We start from the raw sequence: 20432 nt of genomic DNA, 5'->3' as shown, positions 1-20432 counted from the left end.
GTGCGCTCCTAATGGATTTCAACACGCCCAGGCTTTTCCTTCGCTTGCTGGAACACGTCATATTAAATAGCACACCCCCAACCCCTTATTTGGTTTACGCAGCCTCCGGCTATGATCTCACTTTCGTCCAAAGTTGCTGTTAGCGCGATCGAATTCCCAACAGGCCGCTGTCTTGCATCGTTGTCGGTGTACTAAAACTGCGTGTTCAGTCAAATGCAGAAAAAATAAGTTACTCATTCACTCGTTCGGCATAAACACGTTGACGCTGCGGCTTGGGCTATCCTAAAAGGCAGGCAAACACCTACGTGAAACAGCTCCTCTCTAATAAGGTGTAGAGGTAAGGAGTTGTAGTTCACTCAGACAGATGTCCTGATTTTCCTCGATTTCACGAAGAATGCGGGTAAATCACTGGATTGCAAAGAGCGGACCAAGTAGCCCAGAACTATCCTGAAGCTTACTTGACGACGAGCAAAAAGGCAAAAAAAATTGTTTCATGGGACTTTTGAAGTAGTGTGTCCCTGGAAGCAGGAGTTGCACTCACAAAATCAACTACATTTCCTTCAGAGTATACACCCTTCTTCGCCCGGTACCTGCGTGGAGCAGTTGTCGGAAGTAAGTACCGTTATGTGAGGCGTATGAATGGGTAGTTCGTAGTTTCCGTATCGTATGTATCCTCCTTTAAAGTATTGGGTCATTGTACTTGTCAGATATTTTATGAGAGGGATATGACAATGTACGTCATGTGACAAAATGTAGCCAGTGTTTGATGTGAAAATGCCAAGGTAAAGGACCCGATATTTTCGACGCCAGTAGCGCCTACCGGGCCTACCTGTATCAACGGAGATTGCGTTCATACACAACAAAAAGTCAGCAATAGGAATTTTAGCAAGGGGAGCAAAATTGTTTTGATAGTAGTCCTTAAAATAAAAATAGAGACTGTAAGTACAGTTTTTTAAGTAGTTGCCGAAAACACATTCAAGAGACATTCGCCTACAACACCTTTGTTTAACTTACGTCAACACCCTAAATTCATGTTTGAATATTTAGATGGAATTTCTTGGGGACAAAACACTTTGATGTTGTACTTTTTTCAGGCTGAGCTAGGAAGAGCCTCCTTAAATTCTAAAATTTAGGTGTCTGATTTCTCTCCATAGTTTATATGTTACCACATGTCGCATACGCGTTTATTCAGATCATTATTACGAAAATTCAGATGATTATTACGTAACAGAGAGAGTGAGAGAGAGAGAGGTTGCAGTACCAAGTATGTAGCCTAAGCAAAATCGGTGAGATGATAACGATTAAAATTTGCGTTAAAATTAAATTAACCTACTTAATTTACGATAAAAGCATATCAGAGCATGCCGGGGACTTTCTCTTTTAACTGTTAGCTTAAGAATACGACAATATCGAAGGGTGAAGCGTTAGTTTGAATGACCTCTAGCGTTATAATGTTAACTCGGATGATTGTAAAGTGGAAAAGTAAACATACCGAAGTACAGAACTGCGGACGCATATTGACACAACCCTAGCTGCGTTCTCACATAATGTTGCGCCTGTGATCATGTCACTGGAGCCCAGTGGTGACAACATACACATGGGCGAACTGGTACTGCCAGTTCTGCACTCTGGCTATCTACGGTTCGCCAGTGGATAGCCTGTCCGCTTCTGTGTAGGCTGATAGAGATTTCCTTGCCAATGTCGTGATCTGAAACCACAAACAAGTTGCAGCTTCTGGCGAAGGGTTTTCTTTCCAAGACTAATTCGTTGAACACAGGGAGAGAATCTCGTGTTAATGTGTTAAGAAGTCATGGCCAACAGTTTAGTTTCACGTGCCCAGCCAGTCTTTCCCATGAGATGACAATTTATGGTCTTGAATTAACATCTCTGGGCTGCGTTTTTTCACTTCCTCTGTAGGCTTCATAAAACGACTGAAGTAGACTTAATAGTAGGTACAGATTAAACATCGTTATTTCATTCACGCGTTATTTCACTGTGGCTTTCTTGCTCACCCCAGTGCTCTGCCGCACTTCCGTTTGCATGTCCGTTATTTCTATGTCGTCTGTAAACCACTTGTGGCTGGCTTGTTACTTTTAATCTTGTAGCCATAGATAAATGTTATACATATGTAAAATGTATAATAAACATAGCAAATTCTACCAAATAAATTGTCTAACAAACCGCTGAAAACGAAAATACAAGCATCCTTCGATTGAAACTGAAGTTCATTGTACTTCAAATTATGTGGTTATATTCAGTACAAATCAGCTTTGCAGAGAAACAAACTGCGGTACTTAATGGTTGCCTAGGTAATACGCGGGAACGGTTCAGTAAATTGTCACGCATTTTAGCTAAATATTCAGCATATTAAATGCAGGCAGCCATGATGTAATATGCTTTGAATCTGTAAGAAGCCTCAATTTGTATGGTTCATTAATCCTCAGAATCCTATAGAATTTTGCTAACGGTATTGTTAAGCTATATTTCCACGTAAGCTTTCATTCAATTTAAACCAGACATTAGCTCTTCTAGCTTTAACATAATGACATGGATGTAACAGTTTTAAACACTTTGAAGGCAGTGATCGGAACTACATAACATCCTTGGATTTTAGTTTGTCAGGCAAAGCAGGCTAAGCTCACAAGACTTTAAATACAAAAAGTATTTTAAAAATCAGAGAGTACAGAGAATTAATTAAAATGGTCTTTGAACAAACAGGAAATCTCACTTCTCACAGAGGAGAACTGTATGACATTGAATTGAGTGTAAGCTAAAAACTCAATGGAGCAGTGCACTCATTGTGTTCTGTTTGGATAAGATTAAATTTAGGTATGTTTATTCAGTTCGTAAGCTGTGGAAGCTATTTTGCCGTTCTAGTTTAACCAGTTAAAAGTGATGGAGAGGATGTGGTTGTCACTGTGCCTCACTGTTTGAATCTCATTGTAAAACAATTTTTATGCATGCTAAAGTTGCATAATACTCTCTCGCACTCTCTCTCTCTCTCTCCCCCCCCCCCCCCTCAGGATGTTGTCTGGGTTGAGCGAGTGGTTCTGGCAGGAGAGGCTCTGGTTTCCAGAGGGGCTTGGATGGTCAGACCTACAGGATAAGGACGGACGCGTCTATGCCAAAGCCGCAGACCTCTGGGTGACCCTGCCCGTGGCGCTCGGTTTTCTCATTGGACGACAGGTCTTTGAGAGGTTGCTGTCATATTTCAGAACACCTCAGAGTTCCTACTACAGGGCATTTTGTGCAGTGCTGTTTTTTTTTTTGTGTTTTTTTTTTCTTAACAAACTTGGCATTAATCCTGAGGTGTTTTCTATCCTTCGTTCTGTAGAAAGGTGGCTATTCCACTGGCTACAGCATTAGGAGTAAAAGAGAGAATGCGTGTAAAAGCAACACACAACCCCATACTGGAGTCCTATTTCTGTACGACAACTAAATACCCCACTCAGGTAATCTACTCCACATCAGAGAGGTTTAAAAAATGAAATCTCCAGGTAGAACCATGCACTGAAGAAGGGATAACTGACCACTGAGACTGGGAAAGTAAAAATAAGCTTTCTTAATCCATTTAACACATCTCCTTTTCTTAGATGTAAAACTGTGACATTTTTGCTTTGTCTGAAAGTCAAGTTATGAAGAAAAAAAAAGTTTTTGAATAAGAGGCTAAATTTAAACATTCTGAAGGTAAACATGAGGCAAGACATTCATCGAGTATTCATATTTAAAGTTCCCTGGTAATTTTGGACTGTGACTGTAAGGGTTTACATGATAAATGGTGGTATCACTATTGTAAACTGAGATCCAAAGTTCTCTGTTAAAACGTGATTGGTTGTTCAATATTTGTTCAGTAAGCGAATGTCATCCTAATCCACGTGTAATTAGGCGGCTGTAGCCAGTCTCCGCTGTTACTGTTCTCGTTTTTATTAAGTCTTCGCTCCAGTGTGTTTTCTAGCCAAACATATGATCAGGACCTAAATTTAGCTTGCTAGCTAAACTACTTCTCACAGGCAGGTGCTATGAACACACCACAGACAGGGCTCAACACAACTCTGTAACACACACCACAGACAGGGCTCAACACAACTCTGTAACACACACTACAGACAGGGCTCAACACAACTCTGTAACACAGGCCTCAGACAGGGCTCAACACAACTCTGTAACACACACTACAGACAGGGCTCAACACAACTCTGTAACACAGGCCTCAGACAGGGCTCAACACAACTCTGTAACACAGGCCTCAGACAGGGCTCAACACAACTCTGTAACACAGGCCTCAGACAGGACTCAACACAACTCTGTGACACACACCACAGACAGGGCTCAACACAACTCTGTAACACACACTACAGACAGGGCTCAACACAACTCTGTAACACACACCACAGACAGGGCTCAACACAACTCTGTAACACACACTACAGACAGGGCTCAACACAACTCTGTAACACAGGCCTCAGACAGGACTCAACACAACTCTGTTACACAGGCACAGGGACTTAGCAGCCTGCAAAATAATACACAGACCACAACACTGTTTCTTTTCCAGTCAAACACAGGTATTACACAGCTTAACACTTTTTACACAACACACCTCACTGAGGTTGACTCCCTGCACCTGTTACGGTTGGGGTTACGGTTACGGTTAGGGTTAGAGCAGTCTGCAAAGGCACTACTCAACTCGTCACAGTACTGTACAGTATGACAACACATTTCTAACACAACACATTTTACACAGACAGACACTGCCTTGCAACACGCTACAAAACTCTCGCTCAACACCGAAATGATCCACTTAAGGCATGGAGGTATCTCACAGAGGCTTTCTGTATCAGCTCAGCTCAGAGAAGAGCTTTGTTATTTTACTATACCCTCATCATTTTTCACTCAACCACGTCTTTCATTGTTTCTATGTTTCACCCTCATTCCCCTCAGAAAGCTGTAGAGAGTTTAAGCAGAGAAACAAGTGTCTCTGAGAGACAGATCCATAGGTGGTTCAGGAGGCGGCGGAACCAGGAGCGACCCAGTCAGCTCAAGAAATTCAGAGAAGCCAGGTACACACTCACACTCACACACTCTCTCTCTCTCTCTCTCTCTCTCTCTCTCTCTCTCTCTCTCTCTCTCTCTCTCTCTCTCTCTCTATCTCTCTCTCTCTCTATATATATATATATGTATGTATGTACACACACAGTATATTTGTATATTTGTTATGACACAGGTTTCAGAATAGAACAGCACAGATAATCTGTACATTTCTGAAACTGTTAATGGTAATTAAGGCAGCATCTGAGAACATAAATTTGTGAAATTTTTAGTTGAAATCATAGATAATTTCAGTTTCAGTGGATGTTTATCAGTGATTTTTTTTTTAAATCAAGCTCATGGACAGTTCACACACAGACATGGCGTTTTTATTTTTTCTATTGTGAAATAATTTGTGTATTTTGACGTGCTCAGTGGTGGTGGAAAACAGATGCATCAACGAGACACATAAATGTTAAGCAGGTCGGCACTGTGTGGAGAGATACGGCAGTGAGCAAGAGAGAGTCATTTAAAATGCACACAGAGAATGTTATTCCTCCTCTCAGTAGTTTGTGTGTGTGTAACATGACGTGACATGTGGCCACATCTCGTCCAGGCTAGTCGGCCTGACTGGGAGAGTTTAAGGCTGGGCTTGGTGTGTTTTGGTTATTAGGCAAGACCTTGCTGAGATGTGCATGTGACCGGCGCTGCCTTTGGAAACGGAACATGACGTTTTCTCACCCGAGTCCTGTTTTTGAAAGCAGCAGCGTCTAGTGAAGGGACGAACTTGGTTCATCTCAGACAGGCTTAGAGCTGTAACAATTCCAGATGTCGCTATGCCATTAATTGTCTCAGAAATATGCGATGAACAGTATAATCGTCTCTTTCGATCAAGTTTAAAAAATATTTATTATTTTTCAAACAAATTAAATTTTTGAATGAATGCCAGGATACAGCTTTTAGTTATTCCGCTGTTATGTGGCCCAGGTAATGTCATAACAAGTACACAGCCTATGAATAGCTGAATTCAGTTGGGCTTGCAGACTCCCCACATTTTGACAGGATCAGCGGGACAGTGTCAAGTGATTTCATTTTTTCTTTTTCTTTTTTTTTTTACCAACACTAAATGAAAACTCCAGTGAAAACCAAGCATGAATCAATTTAATGTTAGGGGCATTTCTCAAAGGTACAACACTGCTTCTCACTAAACTGCCCAGTTCTGTTTGGATTTTTAACGTTTGAAAGCGTACTTGACTTCGCAGCTGTGGGCGGGGCAGATACCCACCATTCTGTCGCGCTACAGGGTGCACGCGGGCATTGGAAACGTGTTTGACGGATGCAAACAAAAGTGTGACCATGCTTTGACCCATCTCATTAAAAAAACTACAAGGGCACTCAGAGAGCACAGACCTCCGCCAAGGCTAATAGTCCACTGCTCTATGATATTCAAATCCACAACCGCAACCACTATGTCTGGATATGTTTCCAAAACTGTTAGAACAAAAAAGTCAGAATGTATGATTGTGAAAGCTAGTTTATTGTAAGAAACGATTAGCGATTATGCGCTTGTTATGCTAGCCCACAATAACCTTTAAACTTTGGCCATGTCGACTAGGAAATGACAGTAAGGATCTTTCAGACATTTGCGTATTTCTTACATGCCTGCTGTATTTGTTTCTACAGTGATGTTTGAGGTGGCTGTTATGTTTTGTTGTATGTGTAGTCACAGCACACCATTCACTGTAATTACGACGGTTTGCGCATACGCAACAAATTCAGTTAGTTTTTGCCCTTGTCAGCGCGCGATCCGCCTGCACATGCACGCGGTGACGGTTAGGGGTAGGGTTGGTGTTAGTTGACTTCTGTGCAAGCGCGGGAAAGTGGAAAATAATACGTGATTCAACCCCGTGATTCAGATCAGCTCCAAAATTGAATGGGTTCTTCTTTGGCCCACACCACACCCTTCCACCACGTTTCATGAATTTCGGCCCAGTAGCTCTGCTGAGAAACAGACCAACCAACCAACCAACAAACAAACCAACCAACAAACTGCACCAAAAACATAACCTCCTCGGCGTAGGTCAAAGGAAAAAAAAAGCTTTAAGCACAGTTCAACAAAGAAACCACTATCACATCAAAAAAATCGCGGTTAGACAATTATGAAATAATGGTTACAGGCCCAGACAGGCCAGTTACCTTGTGTCTGTCATGTCTTTGCTGCTGAGATATTTGAATAAGTGAGGTTGAAACCTGTAAACTGATATTCTCAGCAGGGCTCAGAGATGGCTTCACTATTAGTATTTCTCATGATCTGTGACAAGGTGTTTATCTGCATTCCCTTGTGTTATATTTTTGGTCGTGGTCTGTTTCTGCTTGCTCTTTGTTGTAGCCTCAGTTTTAGAGCTGCTGGTTTTGTGCTGTGTTCACTTCCATAAACTAAGTGAAACCCAATGGTCCATGTTTTCTACTCCATTGTGTTTTATACAGATCTCTGTCTTTGTTACAGGGTCTGGAATGAGACACTGTACTACTGCTAAACCACAGGGAAGAGTCAGTACTTCAGACACACATAATTAACACAGCTGTTCTTTCATTTTCAGACCCAACTCTGTCCGCTCACTGCATGTCAGTCCGTCTCTGTTCTGTTATTTGTGTCCACTAACTCCCCTGATTCTCCTCGACAGCTGATTATCATGGGCCCCTCAGAAGATAGTGTTGTAGTGCTGAGCTTTTACTGTTCTCTGAGGACTGTGCTCTGTGGTGGTCTCTGTGTGTACGGTTAGATTAGTCAGCCATCAGCAGTTTTCTGCTGCTCTGTTAGAGTGGGATGGAGTGACTGAGTTGTTTGGCGTTTTAGAGTGGGATTGAGTTAGTTGTTTGGTGTATTAGAGTGGGATTGAGTTAGTTGTTTGGTGTATTAGAATGGGATTGAGTTAGTTATTTGGTATATTAGAGTGGGATTGAGTTAGTTGTTTGGTCTATTAGAGCGGGATTGAGTTAGTTGTTTGTAGGACTGTTCTGGTATACAAATTTCCTTACTGCAGTATTCGAAGAATGCCACCTTTTACGGTTTGTGGTAATACTGCAACCAACCAAATTCATGCATTTGACTTTACTGGTCCCGCATTCCATTGCAGTGAATTTTGCTTCACTCTCATTCAGGTTGTATGGGGGTGAAATTTGTGCTGATTGGGTGAAAACGGAGTGAATCCGGCAAAGCAAGCGAAACTGAGATGGCGGATCCCTAACTTCATGCAAATAAAAGCCATGCTAGAACCAATCAGTTCAGCGTGTGATGTGTTTGGTACATGATGTTCTCTAGAGAGTCGGCAGTAACAAAAAAAGTCTGACCACGATGGTGGAGGCTAAAGGCTACATGTAGCATGAAAACAAGTATATGGCTAAAAGATGTATGGGCAACCATTTGTGTCTACATCAACACGGATTGATGTTTACACGTTACGTGAATGTAGTCGGGGCCAGAGCTGGGGAAAAAAAACTCTTCATTTAAGCACTCGAACTTTTGGGCGAAAGGGCAAAATTCACGAGGTGTTTCGCTGTGTGGAAGCCTAATATGTTGAAATTGTTGAGCTGAAACGAGTTAAAAATAAACAGAATTAAAAAGACTATTTCTGCATGGCATGTCTGTCTTGTCCATTAATGTTGCTATGATGTTCAGTTGTAAGGATTTGTTGCAATCACTAGCGACACGGCCACTTATTCATATATATTTGCATGCTGTATTTACATATAATTAATAAACATGGGTATAGACAGGGGTTATCATACACTGAATGTTTTCCTCCATAACATTATTTGTTGACGGCTGCAATTGCTCACTAGTTTTCAACGCAAGACTCACAAACCACCTCTCCTCAGTGTTAGTGCTCTCGATTGATCTATGCATATGCTCAGTGCAGAGGTCAGGGTGTTTTAGAATCGTTTTCTCGTTCTCGTGTGGAGAGATTTAAACAAACAAACAAATAAAAAAACATGTGTACTGTGGACGTGATCGTTTTCCTAACAGATAGAAAGAAGTGAGTTTTTCGAGAATATCCGGATATGTGTAGACAAGACCACAGTTCAAGCCAAAAGGTACGTGAGGATGGCAGCACTTTCAGATAAGGGGGAAAAAAAGCTGTTAAGACGGTAATGGCGGTGACGGGCTCAACACCGTGGTACACAACATGGCAGTGATGCGGTTATTGTTGCAGCCCTAGTTGTTTGGTGTATTAGAGTGGGATTGAATTAGTTGTTTGGTGTTTTAGAGTGGGATGGAGTTAGTTGTTTGGTGTATTAGAGTGGGATGGAGTTAGTTGTTTGGTGTTTTAGAGTGGGATGGAGTTAGTTGTTTGGTGTTTTAGAGTGGGATGGAGTTAGTTTGTTGGTTGGTGTTTTAGAGTGGGATGGAGTTAGTTGTTTGGTTGGTGTATTAGAGTGGGATGGAGGTAGTTGTTTGATGTATTAGAGTGAGATGGAGTTTGTTGGTTGGTGTATTAGAGTGGGATGGAGGTAGTTGTTTGATGTATTAGAGTGAGATGGAGTTTGTTGGTTGGTGTATTAGAATGGGATGGAGTTAGTTGTTTGGTGTATTAGAGTGGGATGGAGTTAGTTTGTTGGTTGGTGTATTAGAGTGGGATTGAGTTAGTTTGTTGGTTGGTGTATTAGAGTGGGATGGAGTTAGTTTGTTGGTTGGTGTATTAGAGTGGGATGGAGTTAGTTTGTTGGTTGGTGTATTAGAGTGAGATGGAGTTAGTTTGTTGGTTGGTGTATTAGAGTGGGATTGAGTTAGTTTGTTGGTTGGTGTATTAGAATGGGATGGAGGTAGTTGTTTGGTTGGTGTATTAGAGTGGGATGGAGTTTGTTGTTTGGTGTATTAGAATGGGATTGAGGTGGTTGTTTCGTGTGTGAGATTGAGTTAGTTTGTTGGTTGGTGTATTAGAATGGGATTGAGTTAGTTTGTTGGTTGGTGTATTAGAATGGGATGGAGTGACTGAGTTGCAGATGAAGGTAGTAACATGCTACATTTACATTTACTTTTGAATAAACAGTAGTACTTCTAAGATTTCTTTCAATGGAGGATACGTTTCACTCTTTCTCAGAAATATTTGTAGAGACAGAAATGTACTTTTACCCCTATGCATCCGGCTACATTCTTCATGCCACTTATTTTTCTCCTTCTTTTTTATTCAGCACACGTTCTGTTTACTGAGGTCTCCCAGAAATTCTTCTGTCTCTTTTGTTCTCCATTGTTTTCATGACTTTGTGAGGTCATGATGAGGTCACATCTCACGTGACTCCCTTTCACCAATCACAGCCACATCTGAACAGTGACACCTATACAGTGAACTACTGATGACACATCAGATCAAAAATATTCCAACTCCATAACAGGACGACCGCAGTGGCTGTAACGGCGGGTGATTTGCTGAGGGCAGGATACCTCTGTTGTTTTTGGTTGACTGTTTAGAGAACGCAGCTTGAATAAAAGGCCAGTTACATCACACGCTGCCTCCTTGATCTTGGTCCATTTCAGCATCCCACTTGAGAAGGCTTGTTGTGTTAAGTTGTGGGTGCAGCTGTGATGTGTGATAAAGTTGACATTTTACCTTAGCTAGCTAAACCAATTTAAGAAACTAATGTTAGCCACAGTAGTAAGCAAGCAAAGAGTGTCATGCATTTTGTTAATGTTAAAAACTAGTTTAGTTTAAGCTGTGGTCCTTTAGGCTCCTGTTCACTGTCTAAAGATCTCAACTTCTCTGCAGAAATCCTCAGAGCTGAATACTCAACAGTCAAAGTGATTCTTTAGGACATGAACATTCACCAACACACGCACGCACACACACATGCACACACACTTTCATCTAGCAAATCACACATTCAGGCTCTCACCTGTACACACACACACACGTAGTCCCACACTGACTGATTTTTTTCAACCTGTCAGTGTAGAAAACAGAAAATAAAAAGCAGTAGAAAGAAGAACATTAAAAAAACACTGGAGAGTTCACACAAAGGATTATTAACAAAGTATTTGCTTCAAAAGCGTTATGTGGTGAGACAGAAAGTGAAGGGGATTTTTTTTTCATTCAGTTTGTATGTAAATCCAAAGTGTAAGGGCTCGGAGACTGTCGAAGAGCACGTGTGGAGGATGGGCTTGTTGTAGCGGTGTTTCTTGTGGTAGAAATTGGCTTATTTATGTTGTTCTGTAAGGATTTGGTTTATAACTGTCTGTTGTTTTATTATAATGGCATATGATCTACACCAAATTTTACTTTTCACACGGCTGTCTTATCTTTTATTCATTTTATTATTGTTTTATTGGAAGCGAATTTTTAAATTTTATGTTTTGGACATGTGGACATTTTATTCATGTAGTTCTTGGTCCCCAGCGGGCTGTGATTGTGCAGTGCTGTAGCCAGTGCACTGTTTATTCTGAATATTAAATTCATACATTTAGATATAAGGTAGCACAATGCTGGAGTAGTGTTTTTTACTAGATACTCTCTTACTCTTACTCAAGTAATGCTACTTTTACATCTACGTTAGACATTTACTGTAATAATCTTTTGCTTGAAACAGTTCTGGCTGTTCTACCCACCTCTGTTGAGTTGTTTGGTTTATTCGGATGAGGTGGAGTATTTGATCAGTGGTGATGTTCCTTGTTGCTTGTGTGAGTTGTTTAAGTGAAAAGTTGTTGCTGAGATTGAATGAGGTGGAGTATTTGATCAGTGGTGATGTTCCTTGTTGCTTGTGTGAGTTGTTTAAGTGAAAAGCTGTTGCTGAGATTGAATGAGGTGGAGTATTTGAACAGTGGTGATGTTTCTTGTTGCTTGTGTGAGTTGTTTAAGTGAAAAGTTGTTGCTGAGATTGAATGAGGTGGAGTATTTGATCAGTGGTGATGTTTCTTGTTGCTTGTGTGAGTTGTTTAAGTGAAAAGCTGTTGCTGAGATTGAATGAGGTGGAGTATTTGAACAGTGGTGATGTTCCTTGTTGCTTGTGTGAGTTGTTTAAGTGAAAAGCTGTTGCTGAGATTGAATGAGGTGGAGTATTTGAACAGTGGTGATGTTTCTTGTTGCTTGTGTGAGTTGTTTAAGTGAAAAGCTGTTGCTGAGATTGAATGAGGTGGAGTATTTGAACAGTGGTGATGTTTCTTGTTGCTTGTGTGAGTTGTTTCAGTGAAAAGTTGTTACTGAGATTGAATGAGGTGGAGTATTTGAACAGTGGTGATGTTTCTTGTTGCTTGTGTGAGTTGTTACAGTGAAAAGTTGTTGCTGAGATTGCTGTGCATTCTCTTACAGTTGGAGATTTACCTTTTACCTTCTTGCTTTCATTGCTGGCCTAGCTGTACTAATTGATGTGAGTACTTCCCATTTCTCTCTCTTTCCCTTTCTCTCTTTCTCTCTTTCTTTTTCTTTCTTTCTTTCTCTCTCTCTCTTTCTCTCTCTCTTTCTCTCTCTCTCTCTTTCTGTGTCTCTCTCTCTGTTTGCATGTTGTTATAATGGAAATCATATTAACCCCTACTCATATTCAGAAAATATGAATGCATATAAATACTGTTATATTGTGTGTGCGTGTGTGTGTGCGTGTGTGTGTGCGTGTGTGTGTGCGTGTGTGTGTTTAGAAGCCATGGTTCTACAATTTGGAAGAGGTGTGGAGAGGTTTTCCCGTACTGGTGAGTTTGCTGGTGGTGTTCAGCTTCAGTGATGTAGAACTGCTAATAGATGGAATGGTACACACTGTTCTGTGTATTCCAATGGACCAATTAAGTTATTTGAACTACAGAAACACTCATTTGGTCTTGGCTGATTGACAGAGGATGGACCTTATCCAGGAACCTTTCACCACACCGACAAATCAACAAGACACCCAGATGACCATGCAATTAAATCAAAAACTGCTAATATCAAAAATGACCTGAGCAAAATCAACAACCTAGATTAGAATCAAATAACATTGATTAGAAATGCAGCCAAAAAGACTCAGCACAAAGGCACAGGCTAATATAAAACTAATTCTGTAGAGACAGCTGGTAACGTCATCATCCAATATTACATATCTTCCTCTTGAGTAAAGTAATGCTTAAGTTCAGTTAGTAAAACAGTGCATGATATCAAATCTGCTAAATTGACCTCCTTGATAAGATCAATGCTTGACGCAGGTATTGTTCACCGTGTGTCTGCTGACCACACACACACACACACACACACACACACACCTAGTTACCACGCACGCCTGAGCCCTTAACACATTGCCACAGGCATCTGACCTTTGCCATGTGATGAGAACTCTGTGGGAGTTAATATTGTCAAATAAGAAAATGGGGGAAATTATTCATGCACTTTTTGCTATACTTTAAAAACCATTAAATCTTAAAAAAAAAAAAAAAAAAAATCTTAAACCGTTAAATCTCGATAAATAAATAAATAAATAAATCTGAATGGCAGTTAGAAAAACTACACATCACTTTTGGCATTCACTCCTATTAGAGCTGGTTAAGAACTGTACTCAGATATCCAAATTACTCCCCCTCAAAATACACAGTCTCTGTGGCATCATCCTGTCTGTGTGTGTGTCTGTGTGTGTGTCTGTGTGTGTGTCTGTGTGTGTGACTGTGTGTGTGTGTGTGTGCTCCTGCATGCATGCATGTTCTGAAATGCCAGTGTTACATCACTGTTACTCACAGAGTCACATCCAACATTTTAAACTAAATAAAAACCAGACAGACGTGGGAGCTGAAATGTGCCAAGATTTTCTCACAGTACATTCAAGGTTTTCACCCCCACAGTATGGTAGTGTTTTTCACAGTATGTTTGTTTTTGCCTCAATATGTCTGGGATTGGGAAGACTGGCTCCTTTTGCTTGATGACTAAGTCTCTCTCTCTCTCTCTCTCTCTCTCTCTCTCCCCCCCCCCCTCCCTCCCTCTCTCTCCCTCTGTCTCTCCCTCTGTCTCTGTGTCTCTCTCTCTCTCTCAGACACTGCTCCCGTCTCAGTACTGGTACTACATGATTGAACTGGGTTTCTACATCTCTCTACTCTTCAGTGTAGCATCAGATGTCAAACGTAAAGTGAGTGAGATGAACCAAAATACTGACATGCGTGCTTGTTTTGCTGATCTCGTTTTAGTGTCGAAACAAACTGAAACGCAACTTTCATACACCACCCAACCTACATCATTCCCCAAAAAACACTTTCCCTGTGCCTGCGTCAAGGACTCTGCAGTGTTATGAGTTGGGTGTCCCAGCTTTTCACTTCTTCACTCATTCCTTTTTTTTCTCTCCCCTGGTTTAACAGTCATTTACAGGTCACTGGAGGTGCTCAGTCACCAGAGCCTTTAGTCGTTACCACCAAACTTCACTGGGATACATTTCCCTCTGATTCATTTTTCCCTTTTTTTTTTTTTTTTTCCTTTTTCTTTTTTCATTTTCCTTCATTGTTATGATTTGGGGCGGTAAGAGATAAGGGAATTCTTAAAAACAAAGAATGAAGGAGAAAGGAGCCGGACAGAGCTCTCAGAGAGCGCTCCTCTAATCTGCTGTAATTTTCCATGTGCAGTAGGAGAAGGACACACGTTGAAGAGGAGACAGCTTTGATGAGGATTCCTCACTGCTCACTGCATATTTGACCAAACGCTTCATGAATTCCACAGTTTACCTGTAGTTACAAGTCTTTGTCTGTAGAGACAAAGTTTGCAGGTTCGTCTGAGAGACAGAGGGAAGCTGTAATGGAATATTTTGGGAAGATTATGTGTGGATAGAGCTCGGTGCCACATACCTGCTTTGTAGAAGCAAGAAAAGTGACAATCTGAACAGACAGGAACAAGCCTGAAGGACTAGGGACACAGGCAGTCCAGCTGTGCTAGTACATTTAACAGACAATAGAAGTAATGAGAGGAAGTATGTTGGATGTTATTGAACACAGGCGTGTGTGGGTACTTTTTCCTGTTGGTGTTACAGTTCTTTTCCACTGTCCTACGAATGGTTTTAAAGGAACCACTACATATTTGAGAAGCGGTTTGTGTAGGGGTGTACCCTGGTTTCTTCCACGCTGTGTTAGGATGGTCATTATAAGTCTTAAAAGGTGGTAACAGAAATGGGCAGTAATAGAATTGATATTTTAGGGACACAAAGCCACCGTCGCTCTCGACCCTTAGCAGAAAATGCCGGAGAGATTAAGAGAGTGTTCAGAAATGCCAACGCAAATGATGCAGAGTGAGACTCCTGTCTGTGCACAGAGGAACTCGTCTGGTACTAGTTTTTTTTGTTCCTGTGAGTGTCTCTGTATGTCTCTGTCTGTGTGTGTGTGTGTGTGTGTGTGTGTGTCTGTGTTTGCATGTGCATTCCAGAACTGGTTTAACTGGGGGTTAATGAGTGACTTTAGAGCTGACAAAATGTTTCCTGCCCAGACTCCGACCCCTCTGTCCCCACCGCTGCCCCGGTGCTTAGTTCTTTCTGTGTTGGGACTGCGGTGTGTTGACTGTGCTGTGCTGTTTGACTCTGACGTGCACTGCGTGTGTAGACACGTCTCTCTGCAGGGCCTGTCACCACGGAGGACTGGCTTCTCTTTCGCCAGTGAGAGTATCACTCAACCCTGTTTCCTTCATTGTCTGCAGGGTTACGGTGTAGTCTGAGGCGAACACAGCTGATTCTGCTCTGGCCTGTTATCAGGCTGTTCGTTTTCTCAGTCAAGTGTGTTTATCTGTCCTTCAGGCTTGGTGAAATACAGCTCCCTACCTCAGACCTGTAAAATGACCTGTAACTGCTGGAACACTAGTGTAGTTTGAGTCGTGTTCCTTGGTTGGGATGCAGGGAGGATGTTACCCGTCTTAAGGACTGACCGTCACTGATGGAGGACCGTACTAGACCTAAATCACTGCTACTGCTGTTAGGCTGGCTTAATGTTAGATCAAACTGTAAGAACTGTAAGAGATGATGAGCCTCCAGGTTTGGGGGCAGTTTGGAGCCTTCTAGTAATGTGATTGTGTTTGTTGAACAGACCCCAGAGGAGTCAGTTGTGTTAGTGTGAGTGCTTGTATTAATTTCTCACAAGATGGGATGAGAGGTTAACCTAACCACCTTTTGTGATCTAATAACTGATAAACACATACAGGTTTCCAATGTACGTTTTGAGCTCACGTGTAGCACAGTAACACAGAAGTGTGTGTATATATGTGTGTGTGTGTGTGTGTGTATGTATATATATATATATATATATATATATATATATATGTATGTGTGTGTGTGTGTTTTAATCGTATGTGTTCAAAACCCTGTCTTTGCGCCTTTCAGGATTTTAAGGAACAGATTATCCATCACGTTGCCACCATCCTGCTGATCAGCTTCTCATGGTGTGTGAACTACATCAGAGCTGGGACCCTTATCATGTTGGTCCATGATGCGTCTGACTACTTACTCGAGGTACCAGCGCCTACACTGACAGCAAGCAAACTTTTGAGCCTTACTTTTCAGTGATAACATTATAAGATGAGTTAAATGAAAGATTAGGAAAACAGATTGTAAACTGTCCTCCTGTCTACCTTGACAGTGTTTTTTGAAGCATGTAGTTTACTTTACTGTAGTGGAAGACAGAAAAATAGTCTGTTTTTATTAGCATTGGCCGAAATGAGAAGCTGTTCTGTTCTGATTGCATTTTCAGTCCTGTTTACAATGTCATGATCACTGCTGTATGAGAATCGCCACTGGACCCCTACTGGACTCTTCTGGAATTACAGTGATTTTTTTTTTTTTTTTTGTTCACTCTCTCCCACAGTCTGCCAAGATGTTTAACTACGCAGGCTGGAAGAAAACATGTAACTACATCTTCATTCTGTTTGCTGTGGTCTTCATCATCACTCGACTGGTTATCTTCCCTTTCTGGTTAGTGGTTTGATCATATCACACCTCAAGGCGGCATTACTGGACTTACAGGCAAACTTACTGCACTGTCACACATGGCGCACTGTTAGCACACTAGGGGGCAGCTTTGTACAAGTTTCTGATTTCTGCTCTTTACTTTTCAACTGACTCCCGGTTTTGATCCCTCTGTTTTAGCTGATCAAGAATAAGACTATGGACTTATTCAGTGTAAATGCGTCAATGCCATCCTCAAAAACAATCTCTCTCTCTCTCTCTCTCTCTCTCTCTCTCTGTCTGTCTCTGTTTCTGTTTCTGTCTCTCTCTGTCTGTCTGTCTCTCTCTCTCTCTGTCTGTTTCTCTCTCTCTCTCTCTCTCTCTCTCTCTCTTACAGGATCATACACTGTACGTGGATATACCCAGTGACTATATATCCCCCGTTCTTTGGATACTACTTCTTTAACGGGCTGCTATTTTTGCTACAGTTTCTGCATATTTTCTGGGCCATTCTGATTCTGCGCATGGCAGTCAAGTTTCTGCCCGGCAATGTGAGTGGACCTGAGTGACATCAGAGCAGGTGTAATACACCCTTGGGCCTCATTGGTCTGTTTTTCTCACATTTTGCATAATACCCACCCCTCCTTCACCTCCCCTGGACATTAACTCAGTCAGTGACTTAATGTTTCACGTCCCACAAACCTTTCAACAGTTTGCAGATGTAAAAAACTAAAAATTTAAATATGCCGACAGACAAAAACCTACTGTACAATCAGATGCTATATGCTAATTTCCCACACTTTGACTCATCATACTTATTTCCTATTTCCTTGACTCTGTTTCATCATAAATATTTCTTAATGTTTTGACTCTGTTTTATCCTTCTCATTTCCTTATGCGTTGGCTGTGTTTCATCAGACGTGTTTCCTAACACCTTTTTTTCTTCTTTCCTCATCAGGACATCGTGGAGGACGAGAGGAGCGATCGAGAAGAAACCGACGAGTCGGAGGAACAGGACGAAGAGGATGAGGAGGAGGAGGAAGAGAGAGCGGCTAAAATGAAGAATGGGGCAGTGCCGAATGGGTGTGGCCCCCTCAACAACAACCACCACCGCAAACTGGAGTGATGGGAGCACTGGGAAAGAGGTGTGTTGTGGATGGGAACTGGACATTGTTATATTATACTTTACATCACGTGAAAGACCAGTAAAACGACGGAAGGACTGAGGATGTGTATGGTGTTGGAAGGAGGTATTCATTCAGACAGTGACACACCTACACACTCACACTCTCATGCACTCCATTAGGTATTATTTTACAAAACATTACCCTGCATGACTCTGTTGGACTGGAACATGTAAGATCTAATCTGCAAACAGACAAAACACACACTCACTCAGTCCCCCCCCCCCTACTGTCTCCCTAAACACACACACACACACACACACACACACACAAACAACCCCCTCCACACACACACAAACAACCCCCCCCTCCACACACACACAGACACACAAACAACCCCCTCCACACACACACAAACAACCCCCCCCCCCCCCACACACACACACACACACACAGACACACAAACAACCCCCTCCACACACACACACAAACAACCTCCCCCACACACACACACACACAAACAGACACACAAACAACCCCCTCCACACACACACAAACAACCCCCCCCACACACACACACACTCAGAGAGTCCTATTCTGCCCAGCCCAAATCACTCTCTCACACTGTTGAGAGTCTAACCCGGCATGATGAGAACTTAAACCCTTAAATCTCTCCCTGACTGCCCTGTTACCCTGCTCACAACAGCCAGGAGGCTGTCTAGCCTCGCGAGAAGCTGTCGTTCTGACTACTGTAGTGAAAATGCACGTGGGCCAAGAGGTTACCTGTTTTCACTGAATTTTTCTTTTTTCTTTGTGAAAAACGAAAGAGGAGTCTTAATTGTTTTGGCTGTATGTAAAAAAAAAAAAAAAAAAATTATTATTTTTGCCAGTCATTCAGATTGGATTTATTTTTGTCTACTCTAGTCTTTATTTTTATATGTATGTATTTCTTAAATGTCTCGTTTTAAGTTTATATTTAGATCCTTATTCTTTGAGAAAATACAGCATTATTTGATTAAACAATTAATGCAGATCCTGGAGAAACAAGAACTTTTCACATGTCTCAACCAATACTGCTTCTTTCCTTCAACGCCCGTGTTAATGAATTGCATAGTTCAGTCTCACAGTAAGTGAACTTCACTGTTCTCCAGCAATCCGTCTGTAGCAAAAACGGTCGGTGTTTAGAGTTTGTCTTTAGTTTAAAAAAAACAAAAAAAACAACATGTAATACAACTCCAGTAAAAGATTGTGACATTTGAGAATGTGGTTCCTCAGGTATGTGTTTTTGTCAGTCAGTGAGCGTTTTTCTTTCCTTTTTTTTAAATTTATTTTAAAATGTTTTACGTTTTTTTTTTTTTTTTGGTTCTGCTCAGTTTGTTTCAGCTGGGTTGAAGACATCACTGCCAGCCACGCAGGGTCGGGAAATGAATTCTTTAATTTCCTTAACCTCGATTCTTAATCCTTAATTCTTTCTAACGCGCTGGGAACCTTGCTCTCAACCCTGCTAGACCAGCGTTAAACCTGTTTAGCGAAGTTTAGCAATACTGGAAAAATCATTATATAAACGGGGATTGGTCCGTAGATGTTGCTGTTGAGCTGGTGTAGGAGTCCGTGTTGTGAGGATTTTATTGGTCTGAGACCGTGGATCTCGTGACATGCCACCAGTGTCAGTCATGACTCAAACCAGTCACCAGCCAGTTCAATACGTGCTTGATTTGTCAGTGGGGATGGAATGAGAGACAGAATGTTGCCATGACTGTTTTTTCCTCATGCCACATTTTCGCGAAGTACGAGTTGTGTAACTGATTCCCCATTCTTCTCTCTTCCCTCCATTGACCCTCAGCTGGTGCATGTCAGTCCTGTAACTCTGTCTTTTTCATTCCTACATCTGTAATGCAAACACTCTGTCTCCACCACTTTGCTGTCTTTGTGGTTCCTGCCATGTAACTCCTGCAAGACCAGCCTTGTCCTGTTATTTCTCTGTTGTTCCTGCAGTACTACTGAAGTTTAATGTCCTGGTTTTTTTTTTTGTTGTTGTTTTTTTGTTTTGTTTTTTCGTTGTTGTGCTGTTGTTGTGTTTCACTGTTCTGTTGTGCTCTGTGTTGTCACCATGTGAGATTCATAGGATAAAGACTGTAAAGAGTAAAGATCACTCACACCAGATCTTATTTCCATTCCACTGTATAAACCAAATCCCTCCAGAGGTCATTGGACACAATATTGTTATGAATGACAAGTCATGATTACTTGAAAACTAATGGGTGTGTGACAAGTTATGATTGCATAAAAAATAATGGGTGTGTGAAAATAACTGGATGTCTTGATCCACCTAGAGCAGTGACTTGCAGAAATTTTATTTATTTATTTATTTTTTTACCCTTTTCAGACAGACGCCCAGTGAAAATTGTTCCTCCCGTCTCACAGACTTCA

The 20432-nt window shown here is 41.5% G+C and overlaps 1 protein-coding gene across 1 annotated transcript; it reads left to right on the top strand.

The window, feature by feature from the left end:
• The first annotated feature begins 187 nt into the window (after positions 1–187).
• cers2a (ceramide synthase 2a) lies at positions 188–18280 on the top strand. The gene is made up of 11 exons (XM_030788420.1): positions 188–612; positions 3024–3197; positions 3335–3452; positions 4942–5060; positions 12330–12387; positions 12653–12703; positions 14005–14097; positions 16318–16446; positions 16799–16905; positions 17276–17429; positions 17837–18280. Exons 2-11 carry the CDS (start codon positions 3025–3027, stop codon positions 18002–18004), a joined length of 1170 nt encoding a protein of 389 aa, XP_030644280.1. The 5' UTR covers positions 188–612; position 3024; the 3' UTR covers positions 18005–18280.
• Positions 18281–20432: the final 2152 nt, after the last annotated feature.

Source organism: Chanos chanos, chromosome 12 (genome assembly GCF_902362185.1).
Source record: "Chanos chanos chromosome 12, fChaCha1.1, whole genome shotgun sequence".
NCBI classification, from domain to species: Eukaryota; Metazoa; Chordata; class Actinopteri; order Gonorynchiformes; family Chanidae; genus Chanos; species Chanos chanos.
This window is presented reverse-complemented; position numbering and strand designations above follow the sequence as displayed.

What these genes read in the sequence shown, in the direction of transcription:
- cers2a (XM_030788420.1), top strand. Translation starts at nt 3,025, where the DNA reads ATGTTGTCTGGGTTGAGCGAGTGGTTCTGGCAGGAGAGGCTCTGGTTT. An exon ending in GCCTAGCTGTACTAATTGAT is followed by an intron (nt 12,388 to 12,652) that starts GTGAGTACTTCC and finishes GTGTGTGTTTAG; the next exon opens with AAGCCATGGTTCTACAATTT. An exon ending in CATCAGATGTCAAACGTAAA is followed by an intron (nt 14,098 to 16,317) that starts GTGAGTGAGATG and finishes TGCGCCTTTCAG; the next exon opens with GATTTTAAGGAACAGATTAT.